General features: G+C 41.4%; 1 protein-coding gene across 2 annotated transcripts in view; it reads right to left on the bottom strand.

The window, feature by feature from the left end:
- Camk2d (calcium/calmodulin dependent protein kinase II delta) overlaps positions 1-14,286 on the bottom strand; it is a 249,890-nt gene extending 235,604 nt beyond the window's left edge. The window contains exons 1-2 of one of the 2 annotated variants that reach the window (XM_059266205.1): positions 14,002-14,286; positions 12,318-12,412 (exon numbers count right to left, since the gene is read on the bottom strand). In XM_059266205.1, coding sequence (XP_059122188.1) covers positions 12,318-12,412; positions 14,002-14,066 — 160 coding nt within the window. In that variant the 5' untranslated portion in view covers positions 14,067-14,286. The remainder of the gene's footprint in view (positions 1-12,317; positions 12,413-14,001) is intronic. The other variant, XM_059266204.1, reaches the window with a different exon arrangement.
- Positions 14,287-16,968: the final 2,682 nt, after the last annotated feature.

Raw genomic sequence — 16,968 nt, 5'->3', positions numbered from 1 at the left:
TATCAGTCCCAGTGGTGACTTAGTTCACTCTGTATCTGTTCACCTTGAGAGAACTTTGCACCTTTATTATTTATCTCATACCTAGCAGAGGGAGTGGGACTTGGCAAGAACTTTTTTTTTATTAAGGTGAAATTGAAATTTAGAATATAATTCTTCAAAGTCCAATTTAGGTAGCACACTGTAATTAAATGTCCTCAATGAAAACAGACAAAGCCTCCAGGAAGCAGTATGACAAAATTATGAAGATTTCTGAAACACTTAGCCCTCTGTCTTGCTACTTCTCCTCTGTAAATCCTCCCTCCAAAGCTGAAGGATGAAAAATGTGCAAAACCATGGCTTAAGATGTATCCCGTCTACCACTATAAAGAGCACAAGTTACAGGGAAAGAGTAAACAATGATATAAAATAATGAACTGCTGCTCACTCACTCGGTGAAGCATAGTTCAGTTATCAAGAATTCAAAGGAATTGCCACAGCACAGGGACATGTTGTAATTTTAAGTAAAAATGCAGACTAAAATGTCTAGTTTCAAAGAAAACAAAAGAAAAGAAAAGGGGGGAGGGAGGCAGGGAGGGAGGGAAGAACGAAGGAAGGAGGTAACTAGGTTAGGGGAAGGAAGGTAAGGGCCAGCTGAGATGGCTCAGCGGATTAATGAACTTTCCCTCAAGCCTGATGAGCTGAGGTCAGTCCTTAGCCAGGATCTCTGTAAGCTGTTCTCTAGGCTCCATATACGGAAATGTCATTCACACACACGCAACACAAAATAAATAAATGTAATTAAAAATTTTTAAATAAAAAAATACCAACTTTGAAAAGAAATAAATAACAAAATGTTATCAGTGCTTGTTTGGAAAGACATAAATATGTCCCTTTTTAGTTTTATGATATTTTTCTAAATTCTACATTAGGATACATATTTTATGCCATAATTAATTTTAAATGTTATTTATAAAAATTAATAACTTCTTTCAGAAGTCCACCCAAAGTTTATAATTATCTTTTTAACAATTATTAATATATACTTAATGTAAGAATGTATCATTTGAATAAAATAATAAAGGATTTGGCCTAGTGTCTAAGAAATACTTAAAACATTTGTTCACCTCAACCAGTTTCTAAGATTTCCCCATGACGGTAGTCATTAAGTCATCATCTAAAACACCACTGAAATGTTTCTGTGAGAGGAATTTTTATTCTATATAACACACAACAGGATATAACGTATAATTTATATCAGAATATATTAGACTTGTATCTCTAGTAATTTTTCATTCATAAAACAGGAGACTCTCAGTGCCTTGCAACACATATGGAAGACAAATGCCAGTCAGCACACAGCTGTTCCCAGAGCCCTTGACATGGAAACAAGTTCACACTCCTCTGACCACATTTCTGAAGTGACAGACAGTTCATTCTATCAGCCTGCCTCTAGCTGCCATTACTAAATTTTTTAATTTAAAATTTAAAATAAAAAACAAAAAAACTCTTTAAGAAAACAGCATCCAAGTTTTGTATATACCAAGTTCTATGAAGAGCAACAAAATGTTTTCAAAATGAGATTCATAAATAAATAGAAAGGTAAGTAATTGCTTGCCTTTATAGAATGGATCAAAAATTGACAAGCTCATACGTTTTAAAGTAATGTGAGGGTGACATGAGTCTGGCAGTACTGAAATGAAGCTAACGGGCATTAAAATGCTACCACACTCCCGATTAACAAATACTTTACAATAGAACAAGAGAGAAACACCAATGAGAAATTTCAGGAGTTTGCTCAAAAAAATTACAAGATTAGACGAAACTGTCCAACAAGTGGAATTCGTGACGAGAGAACTGAGGAAATAATTTGTGAATCAGCGTTAATTTTTGAAATTATTGGGTTTCATGTGACATGAAGTAGCAACTCCATTGTCTTGCCTATCCTCTCTCTGAGGTCTACTCTAAGAGGAGCATTTTAGTGATGCGTTCCCTCTCTCATTTTCCCACTCATTCAACAGTGGCAAGTACCTGCAATCTTATAAAAACCATAGCGGGCAGATTGTAAGATAAATGAAGAAATCTCCACAAGGTACCTCAAAACTGCAACATTTATAATTGCAATAAAAAGAAATGCACCATAGCAATTCAAAACACAAAGGACTGAAAGCGGGTGAAAGGCACTTCTGGCTGGAGCTAGGGAGGAAGGGGAGGAAGTGAGAGGTGATGCCCTAGAGGAGGCAGCACCTTTTAAAGGGGAAGATTTCAGCGCTATTTGGAATGCTCACATTCCAACCATAGGGTGGGACTGACCTTCTTCTTCCTCTATACAGACTTTCTTTGCCTGTGTAGCTATCTCTTCCTCGTCTTAACTCAAAGCACAACTTCCCCAAAGGCCTCGCCTCATAACAGCCCTCTCACAATTCTCTATTCTCCAGGTTGACATTCACCCCAATAGATCAGGAGATACTAGAGGACAGAAACTCTCTGCTCTGTACTGGCAAGAACTTATCAAGATGCCCAGAGCGAAGTCACTGCCGAAAGGTCTAAGGATGAACTGACTAACAGTGTATGTGTTAACAATGTAACAACTGTCAGGCAGAAAACCTGTTTGGGAAGCTACTGTAAAGGACTATGGCAAGAATGAAAGTGAGCTCCAGCTGGAATGAATCCACACAACACCAAAGTGACAGAAAATGTGTTGAGATGGGGTAAGGGAAAGACAACTGCATGTGTTTGGGATGCTGGGGGAAATTCAGACACCATTCACGGAAGAAGGAAAGATGACCCCGTCACAGTTTGAGGCTGAAATTGTAATGCAGCACAGTCCTCCAAATGTTACACATTGTTTAGTTCCCCCATCCAAACTTAAAATTTTAACTTAAATACAAATAGCGTAACACAGCATAACTCAACCTTCCATAGACTTTAAAGGACAGAATGGTATTTTGATAAATTTGCTCTCGCTGTATTACTTCTTAAAAAAGATTAAATTTTTATCTCTGTGTATGTGTGTGTCTGCATCTGTGCATGTGGGTACCATGGGGTCTAGAAGACAGCCTCAAATCCCCTGAAACTGAAGTTAGAGGCAGGTGGTAGCCATCCATTGTGGACACTGGGACCTGACCTCCAGCCCTCTGCAAGAGCAGTGAGTACTCTTAACTGCTGAGATGTCTCCCCAGCCCTAATTTTTAACAAGCCCATTTCATCTAAATTACTCTTAATTTTTCAATGTGTATTCATCATAATAATAAAATTTCTGCAAAAGATATAGGGAAAAACAATTTACTATTAAAATTTCCAAATACTTTGTATCTTTTGAAGACCTTCATGGAAAAGGTAAAATGGTGTTTTATTATTATTATATATATGTGAGAGTGTGTGTGAAGGTCAGAGAACAACTTTGTGCAGTTGTCCTTTTTATGAATGAATGTCTCTTCATTCATCTTTTTTTACATGGAGTCAAGGGATCAGATCAAACATAAGTTTCCAGACTTGTAGGATGAGCACCTTTACCACCGAGACATCTTGCCAGGCCAAAATAGTACATTAGTACATTAAAAAAAAAAAAAAAGATGCCTTTTATTCTAAGAGTCTATATTACACAACACAAAATAAAATACAATTAACCTATATAATGAGTGTGTAAGTTTTCCATTACTGAAGATCTTCCAGTTAATTAAAAATTAGCTGGAAGGCTGGTAAGGGTCTCACTCCTAAAATCATTAGGGAGAGTAACTGACTTCTGGACAGAGAAGGGGTAAAGATGAGCAAGAAGCATGCGGACAGCGTCAAAGGAACAGGCACAGCCTAGTCAGAGGCAGCTGGAGGATTACTGAGCACTTGATTGCTGTTTCAAAATTCAATATATATATAACTGTATATGCCAAAATTTATGGACTAAAACATTTAAATCCCTGTGTGATCTGAAAACAGTTGGGCACCTTCAGGAGAAGATTAACTGTTAACCAGTATTATCATCATGTGTCCTCTGTAAACCTGTGCTGTTCCTGCTACACCTATTTTTACAATGGACACTGAATACAACGTTTTATTTCCTTTTAACTGCTCCGTTCTTTTTGTGTGGGTCTGACAGACTCAATGCTACCGCTGAAGGAGAAACTGCAAACTAACAAAACGTCCTCCTTTCCAAACAAAACGAACCAGGAAACTAGAATGGCTTTCCAAGTACATGTCTCTTATTCTTCCTTTGTTTAAATGGCTGTTTTTCTCTGCAGTAAAAAGTGCATCATTCAGAAGTAATCCTAAGGACTCATGGTCGAGCCTCACAACCTCTTCTGTAATCACTTTCCTAGCATTTTGATAACATTGTCCACTGTATTATTTTTCCTTCTAGAAAGTACCACACAGTCATCTGAAACTTCAACTTGATCTTACGTTACCATAGCGATTAAAATGCTATATTTTTTTCTCACAAGTTGGAATTCTAAATGTATTTTCCAAAAAGTATGACTCAGGGCCCTCACTTAGATAGAACTGTAAAAAGGTGTAAGACGTGGTGCTCTGTAAGGAGCTAAGCACTTACAAGCAAATACAGAAGACTTCTGTTCTGGGTACCAGCAGTCCATGGGTAGAACAATGGGAAGAGTCGGCCTCCAGAGCACGAGAAACTGGGTTGAAATTCTCACTCTGCCACTTACTATTTTTTTTTAGACAAGATCCCACCCATATAGCCCAGGCTGACTTCACACTCATTATAGAGACAAGGATGGCCTTGAACTTTGGATCCTTCTTTCCCATCTCTCAAGTTCTGGGGTTACAGGCCTACACTATCATGTCTGGCTTATCCCAGGGCTTCCTGCATGTTAGGCAAGCAGTGTACCAAAGGAGCTACAGCCCCAACTTACTAACTTTGAGGCCTTATACAAAAGGTTTAGCTTCCGATTAAAAAAAAACAAAAAACTGAAATAATAGTATGCTTCTAGGAGGCTGAAATACAGACTGGACAAAACGAAACCAAGCGTCTTATGGATGTGCACCTGTGTCACCTACAAGGCACTCTTTAAATCACAGCCAAGAGCATTTCATTTTTCTAAATCATTATTGATGAAGATGGTATTATTGATTGGGAGAGCAAGAGAGTATCAGAACAGCAAGGGCTGCAACTGAATACAAAAACTGATGAGGTTCTCTGCATTTGCGTACAATTACAGAAAACATCTGAACTGGAATCAAAGCAGTTCTGCTAGCTAAAAACTGTCCTGCTTGACTTAAAATAATTTCATCCCAAAGGGCCGAGTTACTGCTCAGTGGCAGAGCCCTTCCAGCTTAGCGTGTGCAAGGCCCTGGTTCAATCCCCAGCAGCACAATAAAATACATAAAATAGCTGGGTGTGGTGGCCCATATTTGTCTTCCCTGTACTGAGAGGACTGCCTTCAGGCTGGACTACAGAGTGAAATCCTGCCTCAAAATCCCCCAAATGCAAACAAATAAAAATAAAATAAAAACAGATTGTATTAAAAAAAACTGTCTATGTACAGACAATTGTAATAAATCTACTGCAGTAATACAAGGCCATTTTCTTTCTAATCAGATATTTCATCCATTCTGAACACTTCCTCAAACTGCAGGAGCTGGGCTTGGGGGGTGGGGCATCATCACTTTAAGCCTCTTTAAATCTACACTAGGAGAAACAGTTTCCCTGATCTTCCCAGGAAGAAATCATCCTCTCTTCTTTTAAAAAAGGGTGTTGTGTTATTCATGCTAGATTGTAACACATTATATCATGTATGATGTCTGTTTGTGTAATCTTCGGTTTCCTAGTACTCTGATGCTGTAATCACGTTCAAAACTTACTTCAATAAATCATGTGAACATGTTTAATAACCTGTAAAAGGAAGTGAACTATAAGTTGTCAACAGACAGACAGGTGCTTAGAATTAAAAGCCTGCTAATACTCCATTTGGTGTGTTTCAGGTCATTTCACTAAATGGACTGTAGCAAAGTGTTTAACACAGATCCCTACGTAAACAGCCATTAACTAATTGCAAACGAAATAGAAAAAAAAATTGTAAAATATGCTATACCCTAATAAAATGGAGAGGAAGGGGAAATGCTGAAAAAAATTCAGCCCAACATCTAGGACACTATCAATTGCTCAAGGATAAGATATAGGGAAAATCCCAGTATATTATTGCTAGCATATCATGATCAACATAAAAAGGATTCAGAAGAGATTATTTATAAGCCAGAGAAATGGCTTGGGTAAAGGTGTTTGCCACAAAGTCTGATGACCAGAGTTCAAAACTTAGAAGTACATGGTAGGAGAAGGGAACCCACTCCCCAATGTTTAATCCACACATGCATCCACATGCTTACAGATGAATTCTCCCTCTCTCTCTACTTGTGGAGGACCCCCTGTCTCTTGCACACATAATAAATAAAAATAATTTTTTAAAGGTAACGTTACAAAAGATGATTTATTACTAAATTTTCACATTGATTTTATTTAATATTTCAATGAAAATGAAAGTGTTCACCTAAATGTATAAACAAAGGTGTTTTGGTGGGTAGGTAGTCTCCATATAGTCAGGGAGACACTGACCATATTTTTAATATCACAGACAGGTACCTGACATCACACTGTTTATTAAGTCTCTCATGTTGGAAAGCAGAGAACATTATTTCCTGGATATAGATTAAAATTTAACTAGTTTGACTATCAACAATAATCTAATTCACTTACTGAAGAAAATAAAAGTCCAACATTAAGGCCTACAGAACAATATACAGATGACTCTAAGGAAGTGGCGTTCTCCACACAACAGGAATGGCACACACATGAACTCACAGAGACTGGCAGCATGCACAGGGTCTGCACAGGTTCAAGCCACACGGGGTCCCAGCACCGTGAGGGGGAAGTGGACACAGGCTCCCACCCCAACCAAGAAGCTACCCGCAACTGACATCTGCTTGAAAACAGAAGGTTAGTTTTCTTCAGTGGAGTCTCACTGGGTACATTAACTACACTTACAGGCAGGTACCATGCCCAGCAGGATGGCCAATGCAAAATGAACTCAATGATATTTTTATAGACTTTTTTTTTTACATGGCTTTTATTTGGGCATTGTTTGTCTTGTTAGGTTTTGCTTATATATTATGGTTTCCAATTTTGCTGTTTTTATGGGTTTTGGTTGGAGGGGGGTTGTGTGTTTGTTTGGTTCTTTTGTGTGTGCGTGTGTGTGTGTGCGTGTGTGTGTGTGCGTGTGCGTGTGTGTGTGTGTGTGTGTGTGTGTGTGTTTCTTAGTCTGTTCTAGTTTGTTTATGGTTTTTGAAATTTTTGGGGGGGCTGTTTGTTTTCTGAAGAAAAAAAAGGAGTTGGATGGGTGAGAAGGTGGAGGATCTGGGAGGTGTTGGAGAAGGGAAAGCATGATCAGAACATAAAAAAAATTCAATTAAAAAAAAAAGTATTTTGGGGCTGGAGCAGTGGGTTAGCAGGTAAGACCACTTGGTGCTCTAGCAGAGGACCTGGGTTCAGTTCCCGGCACCCACACAGTGGCTCACAACCATCTCCAACTCCAAGGAAATGCAAAGGCCTCTTGCATGAGATGTGAACACAGTTTACACACACACACACACACACACACACACACACACACACACACACACACAGGAAAAACAGGTTAAAAAAATCTTTTAAGACAAGAAAGTAGGTATGACTTAAGCATAGTATCAAGACATGCTACTTTCAGGCCCACATACAGAAGAAAAACTTTTAGTTTTTTTCTTAAAATGTTATTTTTGATTTGTTGTTGTTGTTGTTGATCAATTGGTTCCAAACTGACAAATCAACAAGGTAGATTAGGAACTTCAGTCTATCTACCCAATCCTACTTCCGACTCAAGCAAGTAGGCACAAAGTTGAGAGACTGAGACAGTTTCTTAACTGCTTGGCTGTCAAAAACAAAAGCAGCAAGCCTCAGTTTTTGACATCTTTCTTAAAATAAAACCAAAAAAAATATTACTTGGGGGTATAGATACAACATTGAATTCACATACATGGTCAACTAGTTTCCTAGGGTCCTGATCAGTGTTCTACTAATATTATGAAATTAGGAACTAATAGAATTAGGATAATAAAATTAAAATGATTTACATTACAGAATTATAACTTGTTAATTTTAGCAATGGAGTAAATATGAAAAAAAAATACTTCTATGTCGTATGTTACTTCAAGCTTATAGTTAAAATTTCTTTTATAAAAACAACAACTATGGTATGCCTGGTTGTGTAGTAGTAAGGACTTTCTAAGGATGAAAACACATATTAGAAATGGACATTAAGAAGTCATAGCTACTATGAAGCATTTTAAAATGCACCGTCTACTGCATGAACTGTTTCTGAAGACTCTTGCAGTCAGAGCCACCAGCCTAGTGGGGTTGAAACTACTGTCTGTCTTCACATCACCCAGTAACAGCTCACAGCTCCAAACATGCCAGATGACAGACAAAACATCTGCACCGGAACACGTTAGCATTTGATGGGTACGAACCAAATTGCTTGGGTCAAATGACTGAATTCCTACGAAGAAAATATAAGACAAATTCTACTGTCACTGCTCACTGCTTACTAACCATGCCTAATTAAAACAACTTTTCAGAATTTGTAAACCGCATATAAGACATCAAATGTTGGCCATGCTTAGGAGCTTTAAAAAAAAAGCTTAGAAAATGGCCAAATAAGATGTACAGAGCCCACTGACCTACATGCTCAGTAACACCAACACCAAATGTCCTATGCACACATACAGATGAAAACACAAAGAAGTTCTTCAACAGACTTTGAGTCTCCCAAATATGGTGTGCGTGACTAACAGTGAGCGAAAACGCAACTAAAACTGTCTGCTGAAAACCCTTTACAGTCTAGGCACAGCAAAGGCCTGAGTGACGGCAGAGAGGGATGTGCAAATTTGTGCAGGAATCCAGCCAAATGTTTGCCAACTTCCCTCACAGCCTTGGATTTATTGACAAATGGCACTTTCTCTTTTTGTCTGTTTCAGCTAAAGAACATTAGCTGAGGGCAGATAACATAGTTCAATGGTAGTGTGTTTGCCCAGCATGTGTGAGGGCCTAGGTTTAAGTCCCAGCACAAAAGGGATTTAAAAACAATTAGTTGAGTGGTAGAAATTTCCTTGTCTTCAAAATTCATAGCCTTAAGGATTAGATTTACAAAGGCATGTTATATCAAATAACATAAACAAAAAGTTGCACAAAAATTGTCCATTTCAAAAATGTGTCTAATGGAGCTCCCAAAAATTATTTTCTTGGAAAAAATTAAGCATACTATATTGCACTAAATTCTTTATTTTACCTTGAATGTTTCTCACTATAAAAATTTCCCACAAAAAACTTATACTAGATTATTATAAAATGAGTTTTATTAAAAGAAAACTGTTTGTGTATTTTTAATATTTATGTGTTGATTTTTTTGTCTGCATGTAAGTCTGTGCACCACATGTATGCAGCGCTCCTGGAGACCAGAAGAGGGCCTCAGATCTTCTGGAACTAGAATTACAGACAGTTCTTGGCCACCCTAGGTCCTCTGCAAGAACAACAAGTGCCCTAACTGCTGAGCCATCTCTCCAGCTTCCAAAATTTACATTTTAAAACACAGTCTCTGAATACACTTTACAGATCTCAGTGTTCCCTTGTTCTCAGCAATGAACAAAGTACTTAACTGCTCTACAAATAATGTAATAAACACACTTCATTCTAGTCACTCAGTCCTGAAGCCGTTCAGCGTCCCCAATGCTGTATACCTGAATGTTAGGTCAAAGGTGAAGGCATGGTATACTTTCCTTCAAATGATTTGTAATTCAATATGGGTACAACTGAAACAAATATACACACTGCAAAATAAAACTATTCTATAACCACCCTTAATTGTGTGTTGATATAAAATAAAGTTGCAGAACATTTTATAAGAAATGACTATATTCTTTACATAGAAGTGTAGTAAGTTAAATTGGCAAGGAACTTTTCAAGTTAAGATATGGTTCTCACAAAATTCACTCAATACCGGAAACGCCCCATGAGACCACTGTGTAAGTTTTACCATTTTATTGATGAATAATCTGAGATCTTGGAAAAGTGCATGACTGGATCAAATTTACACACTAAGCAACTGAGCCCCTATTTGAATTGGGCCACATCACAACTGTCACTAGATCAACAATTCTCAAGTGCTTTCACATTAAGAAAGACCTTTCCAAAAAGTTATGTAATTTCTCCATTCCTATCATATAACAGTAGCAGCTGAAATTCACTAAGAGCATACCATGTGAGAGGCACCACTCTACACTCCACACCAAGCCAATCAGATCAATCAAAAACCCTGTAAGAAAGGGCTCTCTCTCACCCATTTGGCAGATGAAAAGACTGAGGCTCAGAATAAAATGGGTAAACTGCCTAAGATCACATGGCTAGCAGCTCCAGGAATCAGTACTGAAGCCCAGAGCCTATCATTCCAGGACAGACAATGTTCTTGGGAGGGAAAAAAAATGCAGAAGAAAAGGTTGGAGAGATGGCTCCTCAGATAAAGGATCTTCCTGATCCTGCAGGGAGCAGGAGCTGAGTTCCTAATACCCACACTTGAGGGTTCAAAACTATGAGGATCAGATAGATGTCTCTGGCTTCCAGAGCACTTACACTCACGTGTGTGTGCACAGACACACACATACATATAACTAAAAATAATAAAAGTAAATAACTAAAAAATAGCAAAGGAAGTTAGGAAGAATGCCTTCTGAGTCAGGCAGGAGATTGTAGAAGCCCAGCATGAGCAGCTGAGGGACCCTGGTAGAAGCAGGAGCCAATCAGTCTGGAGCACTGTTCTCCCATAGAGGAGAAGGAAGTGAGCCAGGCAGGCCTGCTGCCAGTCTGATGTAGGGAGTATGAGCTGAAGAGGATAAAAAGTGTTGACTCTAATTCATAAACTCTCATTTGCCTGAAAGGAAATTTAAAGTCACTAAAAGACTCGGAACAGACATAGTAACACCCCCCAAAATTGATAGCCCACCACTGCCAAAGTGCCTATCACACCAGAAGAAATAACAATCACTGGAAAAAGTCTGACAGACTCTTTTCAGCCGCCTTCTTCTTTCCTGTAAACTGGCATTTATATTTCTGCATCACCTTGTCATCCCCATCCTTAGAAGGGGAAATGTAATTAGCATAGCTTCTTCCTCATTAGTTTTCATACCAGGACTCCATGGTGCTAGTGATTAGTTTAGTAAAGAGCTCTTTCTCAGAACTATGACAAGTCAGATGAAGAAAATCACAACAGAATTCCATTCTACAGCACATCTTAAAAGTGGAATTTGTAAATCCATTTACCACAGCAAAGGACAAAAGCAATGATATCCAGGCATCCTTAAGTGGCATGTCTTAAAAGATATATTCAGTGAGGAAAACTAACTCTAATGGAATTTCCTCTCATTACTTAAAATAAACCAGGTCACTGAGATGGGATGCGGTATGGTATTTTGTTCATTTTGATTTCAGTTTAATTTCATCAAATCATAAATTCCCATGAAAATACCTTAGGCATATGCCTGCAGTCACTGTAATGCCCAGCCTTTCAGTATATGTGCTTTTGCATGATTTTAAAGAAAATAATAAAAAAAGAAATTGTGAGCATATTGCTCCAAGTTACTTTTATTTTTTTTTAACTTATGTCAATAGCTTTAAGTATGAATTATCTCTGTGGCTATAAACTGCAGGTGTAAAATATATTGTATGATCTGATGGGAAATTTAACTCAGAAGACTAAGTTAAAGGCCTAACCTACGCACATCAAAATTAAGCTAACTTCCTAGACTACAGCAACGGTCTTTTTTTCCTTCCCAAAACCACTGAAGTTAAATATACCTCGATGTATTAAGTTCAGCTGTAACTACAACTGTAATATACGTTCCACTGAACCGTGACCTGTTTTTTCGTCTCAAAAGTGAAAGGGAATTATGACAGTTATGAGACTTACATTTTTTCCATTCTAGGATCTTTCTGAAAGTTATTTCACACTAGAGCTAAAAGCAAAATGCACTTCATGACATTTATTTGCTTTGCAAAAAATTTATTTATGTTACTTACGTCTCATAAGACAGCATTTCAATAAGTCACTGATAACAATTATATTTTTCATTTGCTTCCAAAGTATACAGACCAAGGGACAATTGGCAAGGAAAAATATCAGTATGAAACATAATGCCTAAGTTTAAAATTCAATTATAAGTACATGCTATATTTACTTACAAGACAACACCAATCCTCACAACAAGTACAAAATTAACATATATAAATAAATGTGGTTTAAAATACCCACCCCTAGCAGAAAGCTTTTTGGTGTTGATAATTTTGGCAGCATACTCTTGTCCAGTAGGGATTTTCATACATCTTCTCACCACTGAGAATGCCCCCCTGGAAACCAATAATTAGCAAGTCAGCAGTATAATCAGATCTAGTATCCACTTAGAAACTTACACGAGCATATTTATGGGTCTTTAGCAGTCTGTCAAATATCAATATAATAAGAGCACTATCTAGAAATTCTTTCTGGCAAACCCAGATCCTTCTTAAATGCTAATGAATAAAAATAATTTTTGACTGGAAACACATTATTAATCAACAGAATAAATGGAAATGCCAATTATGACCACTCTTGTTTGCACATGAAATTTGAAAACATTTCATAATTCACTCTCACAAAACACCAAATGCTCATAGCAAACCCTGCAAAAAAGCAGAGACGAGGAACAGGGAGAAAAAAAAATCTACTGCCTGTTTATTTCGGTAGGGAAAATAATTAACATGGCTCCAAGTAAGTAAATATGGCGATTGTTTTCATTAAAACATAAATCTGGGGCTCACTGGTGTGCTTTACCAGATCCTGGGGTAAGGTGATTTCTCTCTGCCTGGTTTGGGCTGGGGGAGGGGAGAGATTTGAATTAAGCTGCTCTTCCGACATGTCTCCATGTTTCAACAGCAGATCATCTATAAAGATATCATTTTCATTCCATTTAAAATGCTTACACTTCCTTTTATGCAACTGTAGGAACCTAAGGCACACACACAAATGCATCTTTTCCCTAGTAGTTGAAATCAGCGATAGAGGAACTGGTTTGGTGTTGGATGCTTGGTAAATCAGCATTCCTGGCTGGGTCTCTGTTCGCCCCTGTACAGATTTTCTGTAGGTAGGTACCGCGTCCCTCCTTAACATCTACAAGAAGTTCTGGCACTTAAGTGGAGGAGGTCATTTTACACAACCACAACGCTAGGCTACCCTTGGGAAGCGCTTTCCTAAGCTTCAGAGGGCTTTTCCGCTGCCTAGATAAATAAATCTTCTCAGGAAAGATGTACACGTACTTAAATCCTATAAGAATGATGGTGAGCCAGTCATTTAGTGCAAAGGATAGCGGATATGGGGCAGGGGCGTGGGTTCTGTTGGGTGGCCCTTTTCCTGGACAGAACAACTACTTGGATGCCGAACCAGACTCTCCACCAAGCCAAGTTGAACTTTCGGCATCGATAAATATGGCACCATCTCTGAGAGCCAGTGCTCATCAGCTCATCGGAACCTGGGTCGGACGGCAGACACACCGACCGCAGGCTGAGCAGGATGACACCTATTTACCGAAAATGTGATAAATGTTGCATTTTGCATGCATCTCCTTTCCTCTCAGAGCGCACACACACACACACACACACACACACACACACACACACACTCGCGTGCGCTCACACTTCTCAGGATGACAGCTACAACTGCAGAGATCATAAATTCTCTAAGTCTCCCGTGGAGAGGTGGAGGACCGGAGGAGGTGGGCTGGGGATTCGGGGCACCCGCTACAGCGGGGCAGAGGTTTCCTCCCCTCTGTGCCCCACCCGCGTCAAGCCAGGGGTCCGTCACCCCGTCTCGGCCTGCGGGCTCCCTCTCCCCACTCCCCACGAGGAGGACGGGGGGGGGGGGGGGGGGTCCGCGGGAGGAGATGCCAGGCAGGGACGCTTACTTTCCGAGCTCCTCGAAGAGCTGATACTCGTCGGTGAAGCGGGTGCAGGTGGTGGTCGAAGCCATGGCCGGGGTCTGGACAGTGCGCCGCTGGGAGCGAGCGCGACGGGGACGACACGCGAACAGACGCGGCTTCCCGGGACTGGCGCCGCCGCGCTGTCACCCGGGGCCGCCCTCACTTTCCTTGTCCGAAAGTAGCTCGCCCGCGAGGGAGTGCGCGCAGGGGCGGGGCGCGGGGCGAGGTGGCCAGACCAGCCCGCGCCGCGATCCCTCCTCCTTCTCCTCCTCCTTCTCCTCCTCCTCCTCCCGCCGCGGCCGCGGGGCGCTGCGCTCCAGAAGGGGTCGGGGGACCGGCCGGAGGGGTGGCTGCTGACACCGGGGCCGCAGAGTGACAGCCGGGCCGCAGAGCGAGCTCAGCGCAGCACCCGGGGCGACGGGCGGCGGCCGGAGAGTGCACAGCCGGCCGGCGGTTCCTGCGGACGGGCGGAGGTGGCGCGGGTGGCCCGGGCTCCCCACGGGGCCGCAAGGCTGGGAACCCGTGCGGCGACAGGAGTGCGCTCGGCTCGGGCAGGCGGGCGAAGCTGGCGGCCACAGCTCCTCCCCGGCGCCTCCTCCCGCCTCTCCCCGCCCCGCGAAGCCCCCTCCTCGCCGGCCCTACACCTCCCTCTAGCGACTCCAGCCGAGTCCCTCCGGGCTGCTCTCCTGCAGCCGTCTAGGGAGACCGGAGGGAGGGGACGGGCGGAGCAGCGGGGAGCGCACTTAGGGGACGGGACCGGCTTGGCGCAGTGACCCACCAGGGGTCGGGAAGAGGAGGGACGCCTCGCAGCTCCCACACCGGGCACATCTCTAGGCCAGCCGGCCACTCAGCCACACAGAGTGCCGGGGAAGCCGAGAGAGAGAGGGATGCAGCCGCTGCAGCTGGGCGCGGTTCGCGTTTACTGCTCCCCGACCCGGGTCCCATGTCCCCCGCCTGGCTCGCAGCGACGGCCGGGGGCTGCCAGCCGAGGCCACTTCTGCTGCACCCCGCTGACCCTCAGCTAGGGGCGAGGATAGCTGGGGCGCCACGTTTCATTTGAGGTTTTTACTGTCACCTCCTCGCCCTCCTCTCCCGTGGTTTTCCAGACTAGGGCAGTCCCCAGAAGCCTTTGCTTGGCCATAAATCCTGACATCATGAAAGCAAAAAGTCCAGCAAGCCCTGCCACACCTTCCTTCCCCTCCAGAGTAACTCCCCTGTAACCTCAGCAAGTTCTGATAGTAAGAAAGGCCTCTCGCGAGATGTCCCACTCGGGTGGCGAGGGGGGGTGGGGCGGTAGGAAGGTTGGCTGCGGGTCACGCGACCCGGTGGGGGGGGGCTGACGTCATTGGCATCACGTGAGCGTGCCGAGCCTGCTCCGCTGTGCCAAGGGAGAAGGGAAAAAAAGGAGAGGGAGATCGTGAGTTCTTCGCTTCACGTTCTCAAAGAGCAGGCCAGGTAGGGGTCCAGGACTGCGCTCCGTCGGTGGCTGTGTCCGGAAAACCGCTGTAAAGTTCGAGAATGTGCCTGCTCTCTCCAGCAGTCCTGCCACTGTTGCTTAAAAATTAGCAGGGAGAAAGAAAAAAAAAAATTAGCATGTAAGATAGGTAAGTTGTCACCGGTTGCTAAGATAATTTCCGGGCCTTCTCTCCAGTTCTGGGTCTTTAATAAACGTGGCAGTCGCAGGTTTAGAGGCCGACGGAAAACAGAAGCATCGTGAACGGATTTTTTTTTGCTGCTTTTTGTTCTACGGGATACCGTAAAATCCTAATGTGCTCGTGCTTAGAATTACATCATGCACTTAAAATTTCACAACAGAAAGATGGTAACTTTCGGTTATGGAGACTGTTTAGGCTTTGTCCCCTGTTCTGAGAGGCCCCTTGCTCAGTGTCACACATGTTCCTCCTAATTCTTTTCTTTCCTGTTTTAAAGAATGCTATTCCACCTATGAGTGGCCCTTGAACTCAAGTACTCAAGCTAGTCATAGAAATTTTAAATGCTTTTCTGTTGTAGGTTTTGCAAATATTGCTCATACTTCTGATAGACCTCTCCCACTCAAAGCCACAAGAATTTTTTTTTTTCCGTATTTAGTCATCATTCAATGTCTGCATTGTTCTGCCCACGAAAATGCCATTTACTGGCCTGTTTTACTACAATTTTCCCCTCAGTTTTACTTACGTCTTTTGCTATTCTTCCCATGCATTAGATTCCTACTGCGGATTTTTGACATTGCCAAGCACATGGGACCTGCACATGTCCCATGTTTTCTTGTCTGATTCCTACCTGGAGACCTCTACTGTTCCGCTATCCTTATGGGGCAACCTTGGAGGCTGGATTTTACGTAGCTTTGATTCCTTTTTGTTTTGTTTTAAACAAATCTTGTCTTTTATGTTTTTAAATTTGAACACTTTTATTTGTTTGGGACAGAGTCTCACTACGTCTCCTTAGATGGCCTGGAACTCACTATGTAGACCAGGCTGGATTTAGAACTCAAAAGTCCCCCTGCCTTTGCCTCCCCAGTCTTGTGATTAAAGGTGTGCACCAACACGCCTAGCTGAATTTGAACATCTCAAATAACAAAATCAAAATGTGTTTGGGTCTTAAATCCTGGCCATAAAAGTCAAGACTCACCTATAGCAATATAGAAAAAAGATGATACAATAAATAAATAAATACATAAATAAAGGAGGAAAAATAGTGTTTAAGTATTAATAATTAAGTTAAAAATTGAAAGGAAAAAATAATTTGGTCTTGGCGAAACACTTTAAATATGTAACTTAAATATACGGCGCTAGGTTATAATTTAATATTCTTCCCTGAATCTAAAAGTGAAAAGAAAAAAATTAAAATGAACATAATAAATTTTTTCAAACTAGGAAGAAAATTGTTCCTTAAATACCAATTCAGTGACGTCTACATACAGTTATTTAAAGTACTTCAGCTATTTAAGATAAT

Source organism: Peromyscus eremicus, chromosome 6 (assembly GCF_949786415.1).
Source record: "Peromyscus eremicus chromosome 6, PerEre_H2_v1, whole genome shotgun sequence".
NCBI classification, from domain to species: domain Eukaryota; kingdom Metazoa; phylum Chordata; class Mammalia; order Rodentia; family Cricetidae; genus Peromyscus; species Peromyscus eremicus.
This window is presented reverse-complemented; position numbering and strand designations above follow the sequence as displayed.